General features: G+C 39.8%; 1 protein-coding gene across 1 annotated transcript in view; it reads right to left on the reverse strand.

Annotated features, from left to right (window-relative positions):
- Positions 1-3,053: 3,053 nt before the first annotated feature.
- Positions 3,054-17,281, reverse strand: part of ABCD3 (ATP-binding cassette, sub-family D (ALD), member 3) — a 59,862-nt gene continuing 45,634 nt past the window's right edge. Inside the window, exons 17-23 of the mRNA XM_004689761.2 lie at positions 13,976-14,053; positions 13,810-13,875; positions 13,618-13,707; positions 13,041-13,160; positions 7,802-7,906; positions 6,637-6,693; positions 3,054-4,601 (exon numbers count right to left, since the gene is read on the reverse strand). Coding sequence (XP_004689818.1) covers positions 4,524-4,601; positions 6,637-6,693; positions 7,802-7,906; positions 13,041-13,160; positions 13,618-13,707; positions 13,810-13,875; positions 13,976-14,053 — 594 coding nt within the window. The 3' untranslated portion in view covers positions 3,054-4,523. The remainder of the gene's footprint in view (positions 4,602-6,636; positions 6,694-7,801; positions 7,907-13,040; positions 13,161-13,617; positions 13,708-13,809; positions 13,876-13,975; positions 14,054-17,281) is intronic.

Here is a 17,281-nt window from a genome sequence, read left to right on the forward strand (position 1 = left end):
TTACTCAAGAGAACTTAGCAAACCTGGGGAATCTATCAAGTGCACTAATTGTTCTAAAGCTCCCCATCCCTCTCTAGCCTAACCATAGAAGCCTCTGCTTCTATGATTCTATGTTGTTAGAACACTAATGATTAGCAATAAACATATCACTCTTTCAAAAATGCTTTTTAAAAAATCCAGGAGTTTTTACTGACAAGTTGTAATTCGTCTTGAATACACAATGTTTATTTAATACATTTAAAATAAGGTTTTGAGAAAGTTTCCAGGTAGTTAACATGTCACTCTTTAAACGGATTATCAGATAACTACCAAAAAACGATGCTCCATCAGCAAAGTAGTCTCTTTCCTCTGGACATATTATCACGCCAGAGATTAACAAATTAACAGAGAGAACAGGAAAACGCCTCTCGCTGGGGTAGCTGCTTTTGGGACTGGAAGCAGCCTTGTGGCTAAGATTGTGGCGCCACCTACTGGTCTACATGAGGGTCGGCGTTTGACCCCAATGGTCACAGACTGGATTATGAAAGTAAAAAATCCTTAACATAAACCCAAACACCTGTAAATGATTAACAACGAAGGAAAGAGGTGGACAGAATTTGAAGCAGAGAACTTTCCCCAAGTTGCTGTAACGATCTCTGTAGGTGGCAGTTGAGGTTTAGGAATAGCAATTTTAGCATTATTTAAGAGCTAACTAAAAAATGGAAATTCTTGGACCCGACCCCAGGCCTAAAGATTCAGAATCTCTATTCTCCAGGCAATCTGCACACACACCTGTCTAAGCAATTCTGCTCTAACCTGTTGACTCGCTGTGCTTGATTTCACGGGGTAGGGAAGAGTGAGGAGGGGAGACAGGTCAGCAGCTGAGATGATTCCATCTATTGTTAAGTATCCACAAACTACTGTTCCCAGCCCAAAGTAGTCATGCTCATATTGCCAATATTACACATTCCCAAAGGCAGTATTTTGAGGGCCTCTGCCTTAATCCGTAACTTTCTCAAGTACAAAGCTTTCCTAGCTCAATTCTAGCCATACATATACCCTATTTCTCCCTATGCACCCTTCCTGGATCTAGATTCCCAGGGATTTCTCCCTACCTCCTCACCACATTCTAACAACTTTATGACTTGATTTTACACAAAAGTTTTTGTCACTGCCCCTTTTCTGGATTGCAATTTCCTTGACAAGGACCATGCTCATGCATTTGAATTCACTCATTTGTTAAAAAATTTATTCTAATACTAGTAACCTGCTTTGTGCCAGACTTTTTACATATTGATTAAAATATCACAGGTTTAATCTGTATTGGCACTCAGGTATTTGTAGGGCAAAATGTCAAACTATAATAGAACTTAAATTTTATGGTAGGAAAAGTATAGGGTGTTTTAGGGAACTTATGTGGGGTCACCTAGGTTGAATTTAGGAGGATTATCTGCAGAAGTCAAAGAATTAACAGGCAAAGAGGGGAGGGAGAGGAAAAAGTATAACAGGTACCTAGTGAGAGGGAATGCTCGCATCCCTAACAGTATCAAAAAGCAAACCGTGCTTGGCAAAGTTTGGAGTTTTGTTTTGCCCCAAGAACCTCAGCCAGTCATTTGACTTTGGCTAAGTAGTTGCACCAATAATCTTTAAAGTACATGTTTTTAAAAGACAACTTTTTAAAACATACTTTAAATTTAGGATGATTTAGTTTTTATAAAGCAGAACCATGATGATTAGTATCTAATCTTCTAATAACTGACAGAAAAGAGCTTTACCTCAATCAACAGAAGTCCAAGGACAATAAAAGTCACTAGATGCTCAAGAGCATTACCAGATGCTCTAAAGAACCTCCCAGAATCATGACCCAATTTTTCAGAGTTTTATTATTTTAAATACTGCTCAAACAAGCAATCTTTTTTTAGCTTGTATGTCATACTTTTTTCATTGAGGCATCATAGTGATATGGTGGTAACAAAAGTAATCTTTTGGGGAAAAACATGAGAGACATCAAAGTCTTTGTGGACTTCCAATTAAAGATGAAATATATTTTTTTCTCTCTTGTTCCTTAGATACCAGTTATACAACACCAAGTTAACCTTAAAGGTTTCAATCATAAAGAGAAAAGGAGAAAATAATGGACTAGTTTTTTCAATAAATAATGGACAGAGAAATGCCAAGACTTTTTGTACATGGAAAAGGAAGCTCTACCCTAGAAACAGAGAAGTGAGAAGTTAAATTTGCCTTCACCAAGCTCTTTAGAGAATCAGATACAAGGATATTTCAATGAGAATAAGAGAGAAGACATGCTGAACATTCTGGTGTAGAGGAGAGGTCTACAGCCCCTCTTCTGCACCTCCAAACCTTTGTAACTTCTTGTGCTGAATTCAGGAATACATTTGATCAAACAGAAAAGAGTCAGAATAAGCAGCAATGCAGCCTTTATCTGGATGCAACTGGACAGGATCGCTTAAGAGGAAGCCTGACCCAGCAACAGAGCCTAGACAAACTAGAACACATCAACATGCTTGCTGGGCAGTATGTTGCTTGTGGACAGAAGTTCTTGCTCTTTAAATTTCTCAGATCTCACTGCCCTTTCCCAGTGCAGGCCATGGAAGACACCAATAGGAATTATGTGGAAAGACGTTCCGTGGCCAATCATGTCTTGGAAACAATTTCACTGCTGTAAGCAGCCTCCAGGAGGACCCACCTCCCCACCTTAGGGTGAGGCATTTTAATGTTTGTTAAACCTTAAAGGAAGGAAAAAATATTTTTCTGATGTATTACAGAAGGAATTAGGAGTCACTTAGGAGCTTTTTTTCAAGTAGGAAGTTTAGGGTAACTTAGAAATCTAAAACTCTCAAACTTCCCCCCACATTTTAAAACCTTTCTCAGTACTGAAAATTTCTCAGGTTTCCTGGCTATTTGGTGGGATTTGTGAGGTTTTATCTGACTTTTCTTAAAAAAAAAAAAAGCATTCAGTTAAAAACCACATTTGATACAATAGTTCTTAAAAAGAGAAGTTAGGAACTAAAAAATTGCTGGTACTTTTAATTTTTCACATCAAACCTAAATTAACTAGCAGTATTCAGATACTAGAATAAAAACAAGCAAAGGTTGTATAGGATATCTGATTTTTTTTTTAATCTGAACAGAAAATAGGTTAAGTATACAAGTTTGCTAAAGAGAAGTGTTTGTAAAAATTCAATGTTATGCATTATGGAATCAGTACATCAAGTTTTACTTCGGTAGCCAGTGATTTTTAAAGTTAGTTCCGCAAAAAAAAAAAAAAAAAGACCATTTATGCAGAAACAAGAATATAAAATGCCCCTTTCTGAACCTTAGGTTTGATAAAAACTGATTTCATATCTAGCTTATTGATATATTCAGTTTCAGTTCTCCCTGTGCAAATAACACATGTAGTCATTAACAGTGGCTTGGTAAGGTGAAACAGATTTATCTTAGCATTTTGAACATAATAACCCAAATATAAAAAAGTTATTAAAGATTCAGAGATAAACCAGTGCCTAGGAAACATAATTCACTTGTGAGAATAATTTCAAAAGGTGGCCTTCAACATAAAATCGCAGTCCAAGACAGAGATGACGCTGCATACTCAGTGCATTTCTTCATGTAGTGCATTCCTGCGGCTCGTCTGGAGTTGACCACCACGTAACCACACATGTAATGAGAGGGCTTCCAGCGGACACAAATCCGTCCAATTCTTTTAAAAATATTAAAAATCCTGTTAGACCTTGAGCTTGGCATGTGACTTTGTGTTTTAATATCCCAAACATCAGGAAGACTCGGTGTGAAACGCCGTAACCACCCTTCTGGTAAGCAGGACTGCAAATGTACCTGTATTACCCCAATACGGAGAACCCCCCCAAAACAGCTCAATACTGCAAAAATTAAGAGGGGCACGTTCATTACTTAGCCTACGAAAATCCAAATGGCTTTTCCTGGAGTCAAATGTACCCCAGGACACGGACAAGGAGATGATTTTGGCAGGTCAAGGAACCTGCCACTGTGGAGTAAGCACGACTGCTATGCAGTGATGGATTCTAGTTCTGTAATACCCTATGATTTGTTTGTTTCCCACAATCATGAGGGATGAGAAAATGAAACTCAGACTATCTTGTGAGAACAGGACAAGTGATGACCCCAGATTTAAATAGGGTTCTTCATTGAAGGAAAAGAGAGCCATAAAAGTCAAATTAGCTGACTTCAAATGGTTTACATCCCAGGATGAATTAGGTTACACTGATTTAAGCCCAATTTAATTTAGGCAGGTTTTTAACCACAAGAATAAGGACATTCTTAGTACATATTAATAATTAAACCAACATATACACAATTAGCAATATCCTATATAATATTAAATGTTTTAAACAACGTGTTCTCAATTATTTTATATCTGGTTAATTTGTTGCTTTGTTTAAAAAAAAAAAACCAAGCTCAACTTTATTTTACAATGTATGCTGTAATTTCTAAGTGTTTTCTGTAATTATTTCATTGAAGCCCATAGGTATAATTCTCCGGTTCTCTTAAGAGCCAAATTCAACTGTGTCTTCTGTTATCTGTTTGAATTCATAATTGCCTCTGCCATCCATATGCAGGTAGTACTGTGGAAAAGAAAGGGAAAATATCAGTAAGCATGTTCCTTGTATTTGAGGTTTATGTAAATTACGATACCAGAAAATGATTGGAGATGATTATCTTAAGCCACTAAAACTTTCACAAGTCTATACAGCAAGTCCTCACATAACATGCGATAGGTCCTTGGAAACTCCAGCTTCCCAGGCAACAACGTGTGACAAATCAGATTCTTGAATAATGTCATTTCACTCAAAGCAGGACAGGATTTTCTCATCCAGTAACATCGAACAAAACGAAGCTGTGGAACTGCTCCATCTATGGATACCGAGCCTGAGCGTTAAGCAAGGCCTGCTCTTTCTAAAACCAGAAACAGGTAACTCGTTGGAACTGACATCGGTATTCCCCCTGATGAGAGTGAATACCAGAATCATTCGTTACTTCAAAAGAACCAAAGCTCTGAGCACCTCCCAAATGAGAACACTCATGTAACTCGATGAGGAAGGCTGTACCTGCCACACCAGGTGCGAGTCCCAGCTGTCCACCTGGGCAGCCTTTAGTTACGCAGTTAGCTCTGTCCCAGACCAGCTCACAGCCTCTAAGTTACTATGGCTTTTTGCGTTGGGATTTAGCCAAGAAGGAAGAGTGACCGGGTATCAAGACCAACCTAGATGGGCACTTTGGAGAACAGTTGCAAAAGTGTCTTTACTTATTTGTTTTTAAACGGAAGAGACTTCCTGTTTTTCCATTTTCTGCAGGTATTTTGTGGGCACTCTGGCCTCCGTGTCACCTCTCCTTCACACGCTCACTGGTCTGAGGGCTGCTTCTGATGCTGGTATACACCTCCGGAAGAGGAGGGAAGCCTGGGGCTCTCACTGTTCTATGGCTGTGATGTATCTGGGAGTCTGAGAACACACTGCTTTAACTTCTAATTATTCAATTTGTTAAAAAAAAAAAAGGGGGGGGGACAGTTTACAATGTGCTATATATTTAAAAAAAAAAAACTATTTGTAAAAGTCACATAGGTATACAGCATCTCATCACACTTTACCAAGTCCTCTCATTGGGTTTCCTCTTTGGTACTCAGCAGAGTCTGTGAGACAGGCAGGGGAGGGTCAGCCACTTAGTCATCTGAAGGAAACACCCAGACAGTGCCACCTGCCCCAGGGTCTTAAACTTAAGTCCAGTGCTCTTCAATTTCTCCTTTGTACGCTCTCATTTGCACAAAAAGTTCTGGAAGTGGACAGCCAGCACCCCATCTTGCTCTGAGTGATGCGTGTGACTAAAAAGGTGCTCACTCAGGTGTGTGTTTTATGGGACAAAATATCCACCCAATTCCAGGTTCCAATTTTTCTTAAGCCCCTCCTTTTACCTAAAAATTTCTTATCCACTACGAAGGATAAAGAGGCAAGGAAAAGGGAAAGAAAAATAATCGAGGTAGACTGTTTATTTTAAGGGTGCGAGCACTGTATATTAAGAGTTCAAAGGAACTTCCGTCCTGGGGTGGGCAGTGCTGGGGCGCCAGAATAAGTAAGACACCTGCCCCAGGGCACACAGACCTCACTGCTGCGGTGTGGTTACAGTAGTGAGCCAGGTGAAGTCTACTTCAGGACAGCGAGGTGAGAAACACAGCTGACATTAGCCAACCTCGCCTAGCCATCCTGATTGCTGCCAAAATGTGCCTTAGTGTTTTGACACGAATCCTTCTTAAGACTCTTGCTTTTCTGTCGATACTGGATGGTAAGAAAAAGCTCACTTAGTCATAGTTATGACAAGATTATACAACTATAAATTATGCAAACAGTCATTTATAAACTGGAGATCTACTAACTAGTTCTCTGAGAGCATATGCAATTGGGAATTTTTGGTATATATTGTAGTTATCAAAATTGATGACTGTAACAATATATATGAAAGTCTTATTTTATAAAACCAAATTAGAGTCACCTTTCTCTGTAAGACACATGTTTATTTGGATATATACAGCAGAAAATTAAAACAATAATCACCTGATTCACATATTTACATAAAATAAACCTTCACTGTACCACCAGAAATACAAACCTCATGGTGCTTCCAGAGAGATTTTCTATGTGACACCGTGAAGAGGGTGATCCCAACCTATGCCGGGAAAGCAATAAGGTTTACATCAATAACACGAGTCATGAGTTAACACGAGGCTAAGTACTGTAAGTCACTACAATGACGCTTCAATCAGTATAGTTAAAAAAAATCAGTATCAGTGAGAAAAAATTGTAACTGACGCCAACTGTTCCCAAGCAATGCAAAGCATGGGCCGTCCACCCCATGCTTTTTGCAGAAAGCAAAATTTAGAAATAAAGCCTTAAAGAAAAAAATAAAACTAAACTAAAAGTACTGGCATTGAGTGTATTATTTGGGGGAGGGCTGAAATCCTAGCATGTTTTCTGTGTGAAAATCAGGTTAGCAAAAGGTTAAAATCAGAAAACTCAATCAATACAGCACCATGTGTCAGCTTGCTTTCCCAATACAGGGTCACAGTCCTTCACTGCTAACCCTGTTTTGGAATGTGCTTGCAGCAACACTTAGGAATGATGCACAATGACATAAGTGAGACAAGAACCTAAGTACTTTTCATAATTTCACTGAGTCTGCTTACCCAATGTGTTTGCTAAGAAACAGTAAAAATCTTTTGATTTTAAAAGCTTCCTGGGATTTAGATCATGAATACCTTTCAGATTTAGTGTAAATTCCCAAATACAAACAGGGTGTGTTCTTTTTATTCTTAAAACCCCGTCAAAAACATACATGAAAACAATGTCTCACAGGAAAAACAAGCTGAGATCAATGATTAATTACTCTGGAATGGAAACAATTATCCCTAGAGCAGGCTTTTGTTAAAAGACATTTTGGTTAAAAAAAAAAAAAAGAAATATTACCCAGGCCAAAAACCAGATGAACAAATTAAACATTACTAAATGATCACTGTTGATTTTTTAAAAATATTTAGATAAAGTTATGAAACAAGTTAAGAAAATATCTGCTTATTAACTATGGATATAAATGAACACTGAGTTGACTTATAATTCTTTTTCCTCTACTTAATGTCTATTAGTTATCAACTCAAAATCTTTATCAAACACGAATCACCCCGAGTAGTGACCTGAACTGCTTGCTGCACAGGTATTCGGTTGGGCACAGCGAACGGGGTGGGGACAGGAGCCCTCCCGGGAGGCCCAGCCGTCCTCACCTTGCGACAGTGGCTGTAGATGTAGCCTTCCACGTCCACGCTCACTGCGCTCGTGCACTCGTCCAGAATGGCAAACTGCGGCTTGTGGTAGAACAGTCTTGCCATCTGAAGCAAAAAGGAAACATTCTGTATCATCACACAGGCCTGATATCAATAAGCTGCAATAAATCGAAATTATACGTGCAGGTGCATGTAGGGAACATTCAAATACATGGTAAATGAATGACCAGACATGACAATCATCTGTCACTGAGTGACAGGCAGGCACACATTCTAAGTCACCCCTTGCTAGACGACTGTTGTGTGGACACGGCCACAGACGTTCATGGTACCGCCCCACACACCTGGGCTGTCCCTGGGACGAGTCACATATGCGGAGCATGGTGGGCTGAAACATTGGGCGATGCATGACTCTAGCACGTTATTGGGGTTTATATCTATTAGCATGAGGTGAGGAAGGGGGAAGAGCTAGTAGAGGTTATCCAAAAGTTCTGCTATCCCAAGAACGAAAGCTACAGATTAAGGCAGTTGGCTTTTTAAATCTGGGGTACCTGAAAGTGTCTTTCTGAAGAAGAACTAGAAGAGATTAATTATGGTGTGTGTATTGTGTGTGTATGTGTGTGTCCATGCAAACCTGAAGGAAAGGGATAAGATAAAGTTGGAGAAGAGAAGATACAAAGACACAGATGTTTAGCCTTTCTCAAGAGGAAAGATGGCATGTCCTCCAGGGAGTGAAAGCAGGGAGGTCAATTAAAATAGTGGAAAGCTGTGGAAAGCTGTGTGCAGGTTCTTCAAATTGCTAAAACTGGACTCCCATATAATCCAGCAATTCCACTCCTGGCTATCTACCCAAAGGATGCAAAAATCTTAATTCAAAAGGACATCTGCACCCCTATGTTTATTGCAGCACTATTTATAATAGGTGAGCTGTGGAAACAACCCAAATGCCCGAAAACAGATGACCGGATCAAGATATGGTAGATTTACACAGTGGAGTATTAGACAGCAATCAAAAAAGATAAGTAGAAACATGGATGGAGCTGGAAGGGATCATGCTCAGTGAAATAAGCCAGAAAGAAAAAGAAAAATACTGGATGGTTTCACTTACAGGAGGAATATAGGAGACCCAAATGAGGGGCTGAGGACGGGGAGGAAGTAATTATAACAAAGTAAAAATCAAAACCAACCAGCAACTATAAATCAGAGACATTCTTTAGGGGGTGAGGGGAGGAAATTGGATCAAAACAAGGTGGGAAGAGCACAAGAGACTATGGTCATGGTGCACAGATGAACTGCTGATGGGAGTTTCTTGGGGACCATACACAAGATGAGAAAGTATATGCTGTACAAAAATGAAGAATGATGTAAAAAATATATAAAATAAAATTTAAAAAGATAAAAAAGAGGTTCTGGGAAGAATGTAAAAAAGAAAAATCATGGTTTTAATGCTCTATGCATGAATTAATAATAAAGATTATCAGATGGTAGATGAAGGCAATTTCTTCCATTAAATAAAAGGCACATGCTTAACTTCTCCCAACATTTTTTTATCCTGTCAAACACTGTGGCCATTCCACCCCCCACTCCTACCAGCTAAGAAACAGGCTAAGATCTTGTCTTGGCTCTGTTTATTTTTAATTAACTAACTACAGAATGAAATTTCAGTGATCCTTTAAAAAAAAGAAAAAAAGAACAGCGTTTATTCAAGGCATTCCAAAGTCCCTCTCTGGTTCCACAGAACTCTCTCAATCCTCCTCACACATTTACCACTGGACGTGGACACTTTCTCCCATGATGAAACCGGTGAAGTCACCACGCCACTCAGGGAGACAGCTGTGCTTTGCGTCTATGAGCCCTGCAGCTTGAGGCTCACAACACCCCCAGCTTTAACAGTCACTACCTAGCTTTGAGCAGCAAGTTCCTGAATGGTTCAAAGGCCCAATCTCCCCTCTAACCTGGGCTCGTCAGTCCTTTGCTCACAGGACCAGTGTGGAAATTAAATGAAGTCACCTGCATGTCGCTGACTAAGCACCCAGTAAAACTAGCTGCCACTGAACTGCATCGCAGCTTCTCTTTTCATGAAGAGTCACCTGCCCGCAGTTTTAGGGCAGACACTGGGATAGAAAGGATGAGTCTAGCCGTTCTTTAAATTATTACCATAAAAAGAGGGGGGTAGGGGAAATCAAGAAACATGAGGGCCGCTGGAGGGCTGGAGGCCAGCGGCGTCGGGGCACCAGCCCAAACTGACCCTGCTTTCTTAGCTGTGCCCACCAGCCGACAGTCAGCAGTGCCAAGGAAAACAACTGTGCCCGGGCTGGCCTTTAGGTGATACGAAGTAGTGAAAACTGAGAAGGGAAGTGAAGGGGAAAGGGTCATCTGTTCCTCCCTTCAAGAAATCTCCCCTGAGCACCTGCCATGGCCAGTGCCGGGCCAGTGAGTCGGTACTGGACAGGAGAGATGGTAACGGGAAGGCTCCGCTGTAGGAAAGCCCGCGGCCGGCTCTCCAGAGCTTGGGGAGCCGTCCAAGAAGGGGCACAGTTGCCAATGAAGTAAAAGTGAAAGAATGACGAAGTGGACTTTTAAAGAACACTAAAAATTTTATGAAAGTGTACTTTTGGTCAGGGGAGTTTTGGCCCCTCTATGCTTTCATAAATAATTCATCTTTTGTGTTCTGTTCTTAGCTTTAAAATAAGAAAACCCCTTACCAATTAAAGAGTAACGAGAGAGGTTGGGTGAAAAATAATTATGGCCAGAGGAAAAAAAGATCCCAACTCATGACACCGTAAGAAGCGACCCTGACGACGGTGACTGGGACAAGGCAAGAAATGTCGCCCGCGCGTTCAAGGGACACGGAGCCAGAGATCTGGACGCTCAGTCCCCAGCGACGGCTCCACCAGGGCGGTGGGAGCGGCATCTGGCGGGAACCGCGCCATCTGGCCCTGCTCTGCCTCCTGCAAGGCTGGTGGGAGGTGAGGTAAGCTGCCCTCAAAAGCAACCGTATGCGCGTCATCATCCCGTGCACCTTCTGGGCAGCTCTCTCTGAGGGCAGCCTTGACCGTTAGTGGCGAATATTCGATCTCATTAGACCAAAAGGGCTGGCGCTTAGCGCCTTACTCAGAGCAGCTCAGCTAATACAGACCGCTATGCAAATCATAACACAATTTTTCACTACTAAAACAATGGGTTAATATCTCGCTTCCTTATATTTATTTTCAGTCTTTTTCAAAGAGCTTTTTAGAAATTTGTTCACTAGACCTCTCTTTTTTCAGTATTAGTTCACTCTCAGAAACTTTTCCAAATTCAAATCTTGACACCTCCCCCCCCATACACACACACACACAGGACCCCTTGGTCCAAACTTTCAGTCTTACAGACTCAGCTTAAGGGGGCTAAGCCTTGCAAGACTATTCCTAAAAATTATGTCTTCTCCTCCCTCACTAGTTCCTCCAAATTGTTAATCCTACTCTATGTATGACTGAAAGACGAGTAACACGAACACACACACTCCCAGCTTCACCTACAGAAGCATCAGTTGCATCAGCCTCTCTCCCTCTCCCCTTGAAATCTTTGATGCAGCAACACATGATGCGCTTTTTCAAGCCTCCATTCAGTCCTTTAAAAGCCTACCAGGAACATGCGCCGTCAATAGCCTGCTTTTGAGCAGTGTTATGGCCTGAATTTTCTCCACTTCTCAAACAATTATACATCATCTGGTTTCAAAGGTTCCTTCCCACTCTCTCTTCTAGGATATCCTCTCATTCTCTATGCAAACCCTAGGATTTTTTTTTTTTTTTAAATAAAAACTACCCCCAAATAGCTTTTCACCAGTTACTCAGCATTCCTTAATTTATTATTCTTTCTCTGTATTCTCACTGTGTCCACTCGACAATCTGGCTTATCCTCCTTTTTCCTTTGAAATCGGAGTATAGAAATTTAATTTTCTTCTTGACTTGCAGTTACTGCTATAGTCACCAACTAAACAGATTCCAGAAATGCAAAATCACTTCAAATTCTTACTTTTTCAGACCAATTTCCATTTTTAATAAGGCTGATACCTTTTTTTTTTTTTAAGATTTATTTATTTGTGCATACAGAACTCAGGTACAGGCCAGAGGCTCAGGGGCGGTGAGAGGCTTCACCAGAGACAGAGTGGGGAACAGAACAGGCAGATCGACGAAGTACACTGCTGAGGGGAGCAGCGGGCGGGTCAGGAGAGGTCTGCCACGCCATGTGGTCACCTCCGGGGGAGGGGGGAATTGAACTCATGCTCAAGCGGCTTTTAGATTCTCAGTGCTGTGCTTTAACCCGCTGCGCACCAGGGAGGGCCAGGCTGATACCTTTTTTAAAGATTCATTCTACACTTTAATCTCATAACACTAGCCAAGTCACAGTATTAGGTTAATATTAAGTTTACATAGGACTGGGATGATTCTGACTAAAGCAACATATACAGTAAAGGAATAGGAGACAATAAAAGGAGAGTAATGAGTAAGCAATTCTGCAATAGCCATTCTTTTGCTTGGTTACACTTTTCTCTAGTTTTTACAAGGCTAACTCTCTAGGGGGGGATTTTCTCCAGATCTACTCAAACTATGATGTGTACAATTAGAAAATGATTCTTTAAAAATTACCCCTTAGCATAATACTCAAGTATCACTCAATATCATGTGCTTGGTCATTATGTTTATCAGTCATAAAATTAAAACAGTTCCTTTCAAATGCTTCGCTATTTTAGAAAAAGAATTCTAAATAACTTGCTGTAGCAGGTACCAAGCCTTGAAATAAAACTATACATAATGGTGACTGGAAAGGACAAGAAGAGACTAAAGAATGAAATGAGTTAAACATCCCCCATGCCTTCAGCTACTCCAAAGAACAGCCAGAGGGAGACAAAGATGTCGGGATAGAGAAGATACTGAAGAGATCTCAGGACCAACCAGATAACCACAGGTTCCAGAACCGGTATGCTACAGTTTCCCAGCTTTTAGAAAAATGGGTAAGTGTGGATAATTGGATCTGTAGCTTGTTCTTTCAGAGGCATTAGCAGCATTTTTATGAAATTATTGAACTTCACATTTACATACAAATAATACATTTTAAAGCACATTTAAATCACTGAATCGATATTGTAATAATTGTCATATAAAAATATTAAAGTAGAACTTTGTGCCTTGGTTAAGTAAAACACCAGGCTCATGTAGCCTGTGCATTTTCATGCAGTGTTTTCCAGCACACTCACCGCCATTCTCTGCTTCTCTCCACCACTGAGGACATCCATCCAATCTTGAACACTGTCCCAGCCTCCTTCACGTTCAAGGATATGACCCAACTGGACATTGTCTAAATATTCCTTCAGTACCTTTCCATAAAATAATTAAAGATGAAATCAAGCTTCTTATAAGCCAACAATCTTTATCTTACTTTATCTTTTAAATTAGAATAGCCCTAACTGCATCACTAGTATCACTGAAGGGACACATTTCATAAAAGAATGTGGCACAAAGATAGCCCTAAGCCCTGTGGTTCCTCTTTATGTTAACTAGTAGTTTAGAGAGCACACTATTACAGTGCGTAATTAAAGGGTAAGGACCATGAGAAAACAAGCAATAGCATAAAGCCAAAGCTCAACACCCAGGAAGTCATATTAAGCACAGAGGTTAACATTTCACCTCAACTAGGAAAGTTTCAACTATGACAGGCTTTGAAAGGCTTTACAGATTAGGACAGACTACCCGGTATTTACATCACTTAATGGGTAAGATAAAGAACATTAAATAGGAGTCTTTTCAGTAATCTAGACAGAAACATTCCCTTACAAGGTCAGATATCCCCTTCCTTTTCTGATCTTCTTTTCCATCTGGATAGATCACTTGGTCTCGTAGAGTTCCAAGGGTCATGTACGGTCTCTGGTAGCAGGACAGTGAACGTCGTTAGAACCAATGTTTCAAATATAAGTAAAAAGGCTTTTATATCGATAAGGTCACAAAATAACTCAAACAAGGTCTCACCTGGGGAACATAAAATAACTTCCCCCTTTCTGGTTTAGTAAGACGTCCTCCAAAAAGCGGCCATAACTGTGAAAGAACAGGGGTGGAGAGGCACAGTCAGTTATTTCACAATGTGGCAGTTAGTGGGGAAAAAAAGATGCACAACTTTTAAGTGAGCTGTACTCACTTCACCAAGAACACGGAAAAGTGAACTCTTCCCACAGCCATTTGGACCACAAATGAGAACATTGGCTCCAGATCGAACCTGAAAGGAAAATCAGTCTGTGACTAATTTATAGAGGAATTATATACTGGGTGAACGCTTCCTTAGGATCAAACAACTCTTTGCTGATAATAACTTTCTACTTTGCCTAAGTGGGATATTAGGTAGAAGTGAAGTATATAGTGAAGGGAAGTTTTTTCTTTTGTTTGCTTTCAATTTTTACTCACTTTTTCCCATTAAGAGTCATAGTGATTGATAAACCACTTCAATCAGAATACAAAAAGCTGACCTTAAAAAACTGAGAATTCTTGGGCCCTCCCTGGTGGCGCAGCAGGTTAAAGCACTGCACTAAGAAGCTGAAACCATTTCTGCATGAGTTTGATTCCTGCCTGCCCCAAAGGTGACCACATGGCGTGGCAGACCTCTCCTGACCCGCCCGCTGCTCCCCTCAGCAGTGTACTTTGTCGATATGCCTGTTCTGCTCCCCACTCTGTCTCTGGTAGTCTTTCGCCACCTCTGAGTCTCTGACCTGTACCCCAGTTCTGTATGTACAAATAAATAAATCTTTAAAAAAAAAAACCAAAAACTAAGAATTCTTAAAAACAAATGTGTATACACTCTTCTTTTAAAAACTGGAACCATATATGCTATTCTCCCACTTATTGTTTTGTAATGTATCAGGTATCCTTCCAGGTCAGTATATTCAAATTACCCCCATTCTTTTTTAAATGTGAAGTGTATTTCATAGTCAAGATATACTGTTATTTATTTATTTTTAAAGATTTATTTATTATTTATTTATGAAGACAAAAATTGGGATGTAGAAAATTGGGATTTAGGTCAGAGGTGTGAGGGGTGAGAGGGCTCAACAGAGACACAGTGGGGAGCCGAACAGGAGGATCTACTGAAATACACAGCTGAGGGGAGCAGCGGACCAGTCAGGAGAGGTCTGCTGCACCATGTGGGTCAGCTTCCAGGCCAGGATCCAACTCAGGCTGCATGGCTGGTGACAGCTTGATAGCGCAGAGACTTTAACCCCTGTACCACCAAGGAGGCCCTATTGTAATTTATTTAAATAACCCTCTCTTGTTACATATCTGATCATCTACAATTTCTGTTGCTCTACTACAACAAACCTCCAAGTCAATACGTTAGTGAGAGATAATTCTATAGATCAGATTCTGATAAACTGTGTTAGATTAAAATAGTATGTACTATATATTTATATAAATATTTACAGAGTCACAAAATTGTTCAGCAACAATGGAAAGATCAAGCTAAGAAAATTAAGTTACTAATAACTATACTACTGAGATTCCTGGATTACTTTTCTGGGCAATGACTACTTTGAACCACCACCAATAAAACTATTTTCCTAGAAGTCACTCCCTGATTAAGCCTACTTCTTACAAATTTACCACCATAAATCATCATAAATTCTACATATAAATATGGCTTAAGTAAAGCAGGTTCTATAAAAGCATGCTGTATAAAAATTTAGAGGCTTCTGTAAACATTAAAATATATTTCACTAAGAAGGTGAAAATTTGAGTAAGTTACAAAGGACTATTTTAGCCCTTAGATAAAAGCCTGAAAGTTGATTTCTTAGGGTCTCTTTGGTATACATCTAGACAAATTAATATACCCACGCTAGGAAAATTTATAAAGGAATAAGATAAAATTTCCTACCTCTTTGCAAAGCAGCCTACAATACTTGGTCATTACATAACCAAAGACACACTAATCATAAAACAGGAAGCATTTATTTGTGGTGTCTAAATCTCAGTGTTATTATGCCTCTTTCAAACTGAAAGGAATCCTTATTTTCAAGTAATAGAGGTGGGTCAGAAAAGGTGGGAGGTTACAAAGAAATGAAGAACATTTGTGGAATAGAAGAAAGTTAAGAAAAGGAATGGTAAGACAAAATAAATGAGAAAAGGCGAAATATATCTTAGAATACCTTAAGTTAGAAACAGAAGAGGAATTCATAACCATGGACCACAGGGCCAGAAGTCAAAGACTCTGCTCCCAAAGGACACACAGAAAACCAGAAATCACAGGATAAACAACAGGTGGTTCAAGGTCAGAAAGTAAAATACTTCAATGAACAGAGATGTAACAGAGAACTAAAACAAGACTTTTCAAATAAAAAGCAAAAAAGCCTTTCTGAGACTGTAACAGTAAAATTGTGAATAGTAGAATTAAAATTATACTTGTCAGAAGTATTAAAATCCAGATACAAGTGCTTTAAGTAAAGTGATTTTTGGATCCTCCCTGGTGGCCTAGATTAAGTCTCGGGACTACAACCACTATGTCCTGAGCTCAATCCCCAGCCAGGGAGCTGACCCACATGGCACAGCAGGCCTCTCCTGTCTCTCCCGCTGCTCCGTACATAGAGAGAAGTGAGGGAAGCGGAGAAGGCACCAAGCAGGTTCCTCAGGGAAGATGTCTCATGGCCTTCTGTATTCTATGATAATGGCAATCAAGGGCCTACTGCAGGTCCCACAAAGACAGGATTCTGAACCCTGTTTACCCCTGAAACAAGGCTGGTGGGTGGCTACCTACTTTGCCGAGAGCACCAAACCCACTGGGGCAGCAAGAGCTAAATACAAAAAGTTTTCTGGCGTCATTCAATATTAACCTCCCATATTTACATTTTCTCTACTTCCCCTTGCATTTCTTGGCTTAAAAATAAATGTGATTTAACATGTTTATTGTTGCAAAGTCCAAAGTACCTTGCATAGCCAACATTTTCTAGCTCCTTAAAAAGTGGAGATGGATGTAATAAATATACGTGACTAAAAAAAAATGTTATAAGTTAAAAACAAATCCGATAATTACGCTCTTTATTTTATAAACTCTCAATGAAAACATTTGGGAAAAAATCTCTACATGAAACACAAATTACAGAAGGCCAATTGTACTGCTCTTCTCATGTCATCAGAAAGCCAACATCTGACTTACACAGGTATGGATCTGGTGGCATGGTCAATTTTTGTTTTAACTGAGACTGAAATTACATTTACATGAGCAAATATTCATTCTACATGGGAGATTCCAAATAACTATCTTTCTTCTACAACTTTCTTAAAACAGACTTGCAAAAGATTTTTAATAGTCACACTTGAAATTTTAAGATTTCTCAACCAAGAAAAACAGATTTCTGCTGCATCAAAACATGGATATAAAAACAATTTTATGGATGCAGAGGCCAAGTCAAGTCTTAAAATTAATTAAAATATGCTGACAATAGCTGCTGATATCAATTTT

This window comes from Condylura cristata, unplaced genomic scaffold (genome assembly GCF_000260355.1).
Source record: "Condylura cristata isolate star-nosed mole 26May11 unplaced genomic scaffold, ConCri1.0 scaffold00026, whole genome shotgun sequence".
NCBI classification, from domain to species: domain Eukaryota; kingdom Metazoa; phylum Chordata; class Mammalia; order Eulipotyphla; family Talpidae; genus Condylura; species Condylura cristata.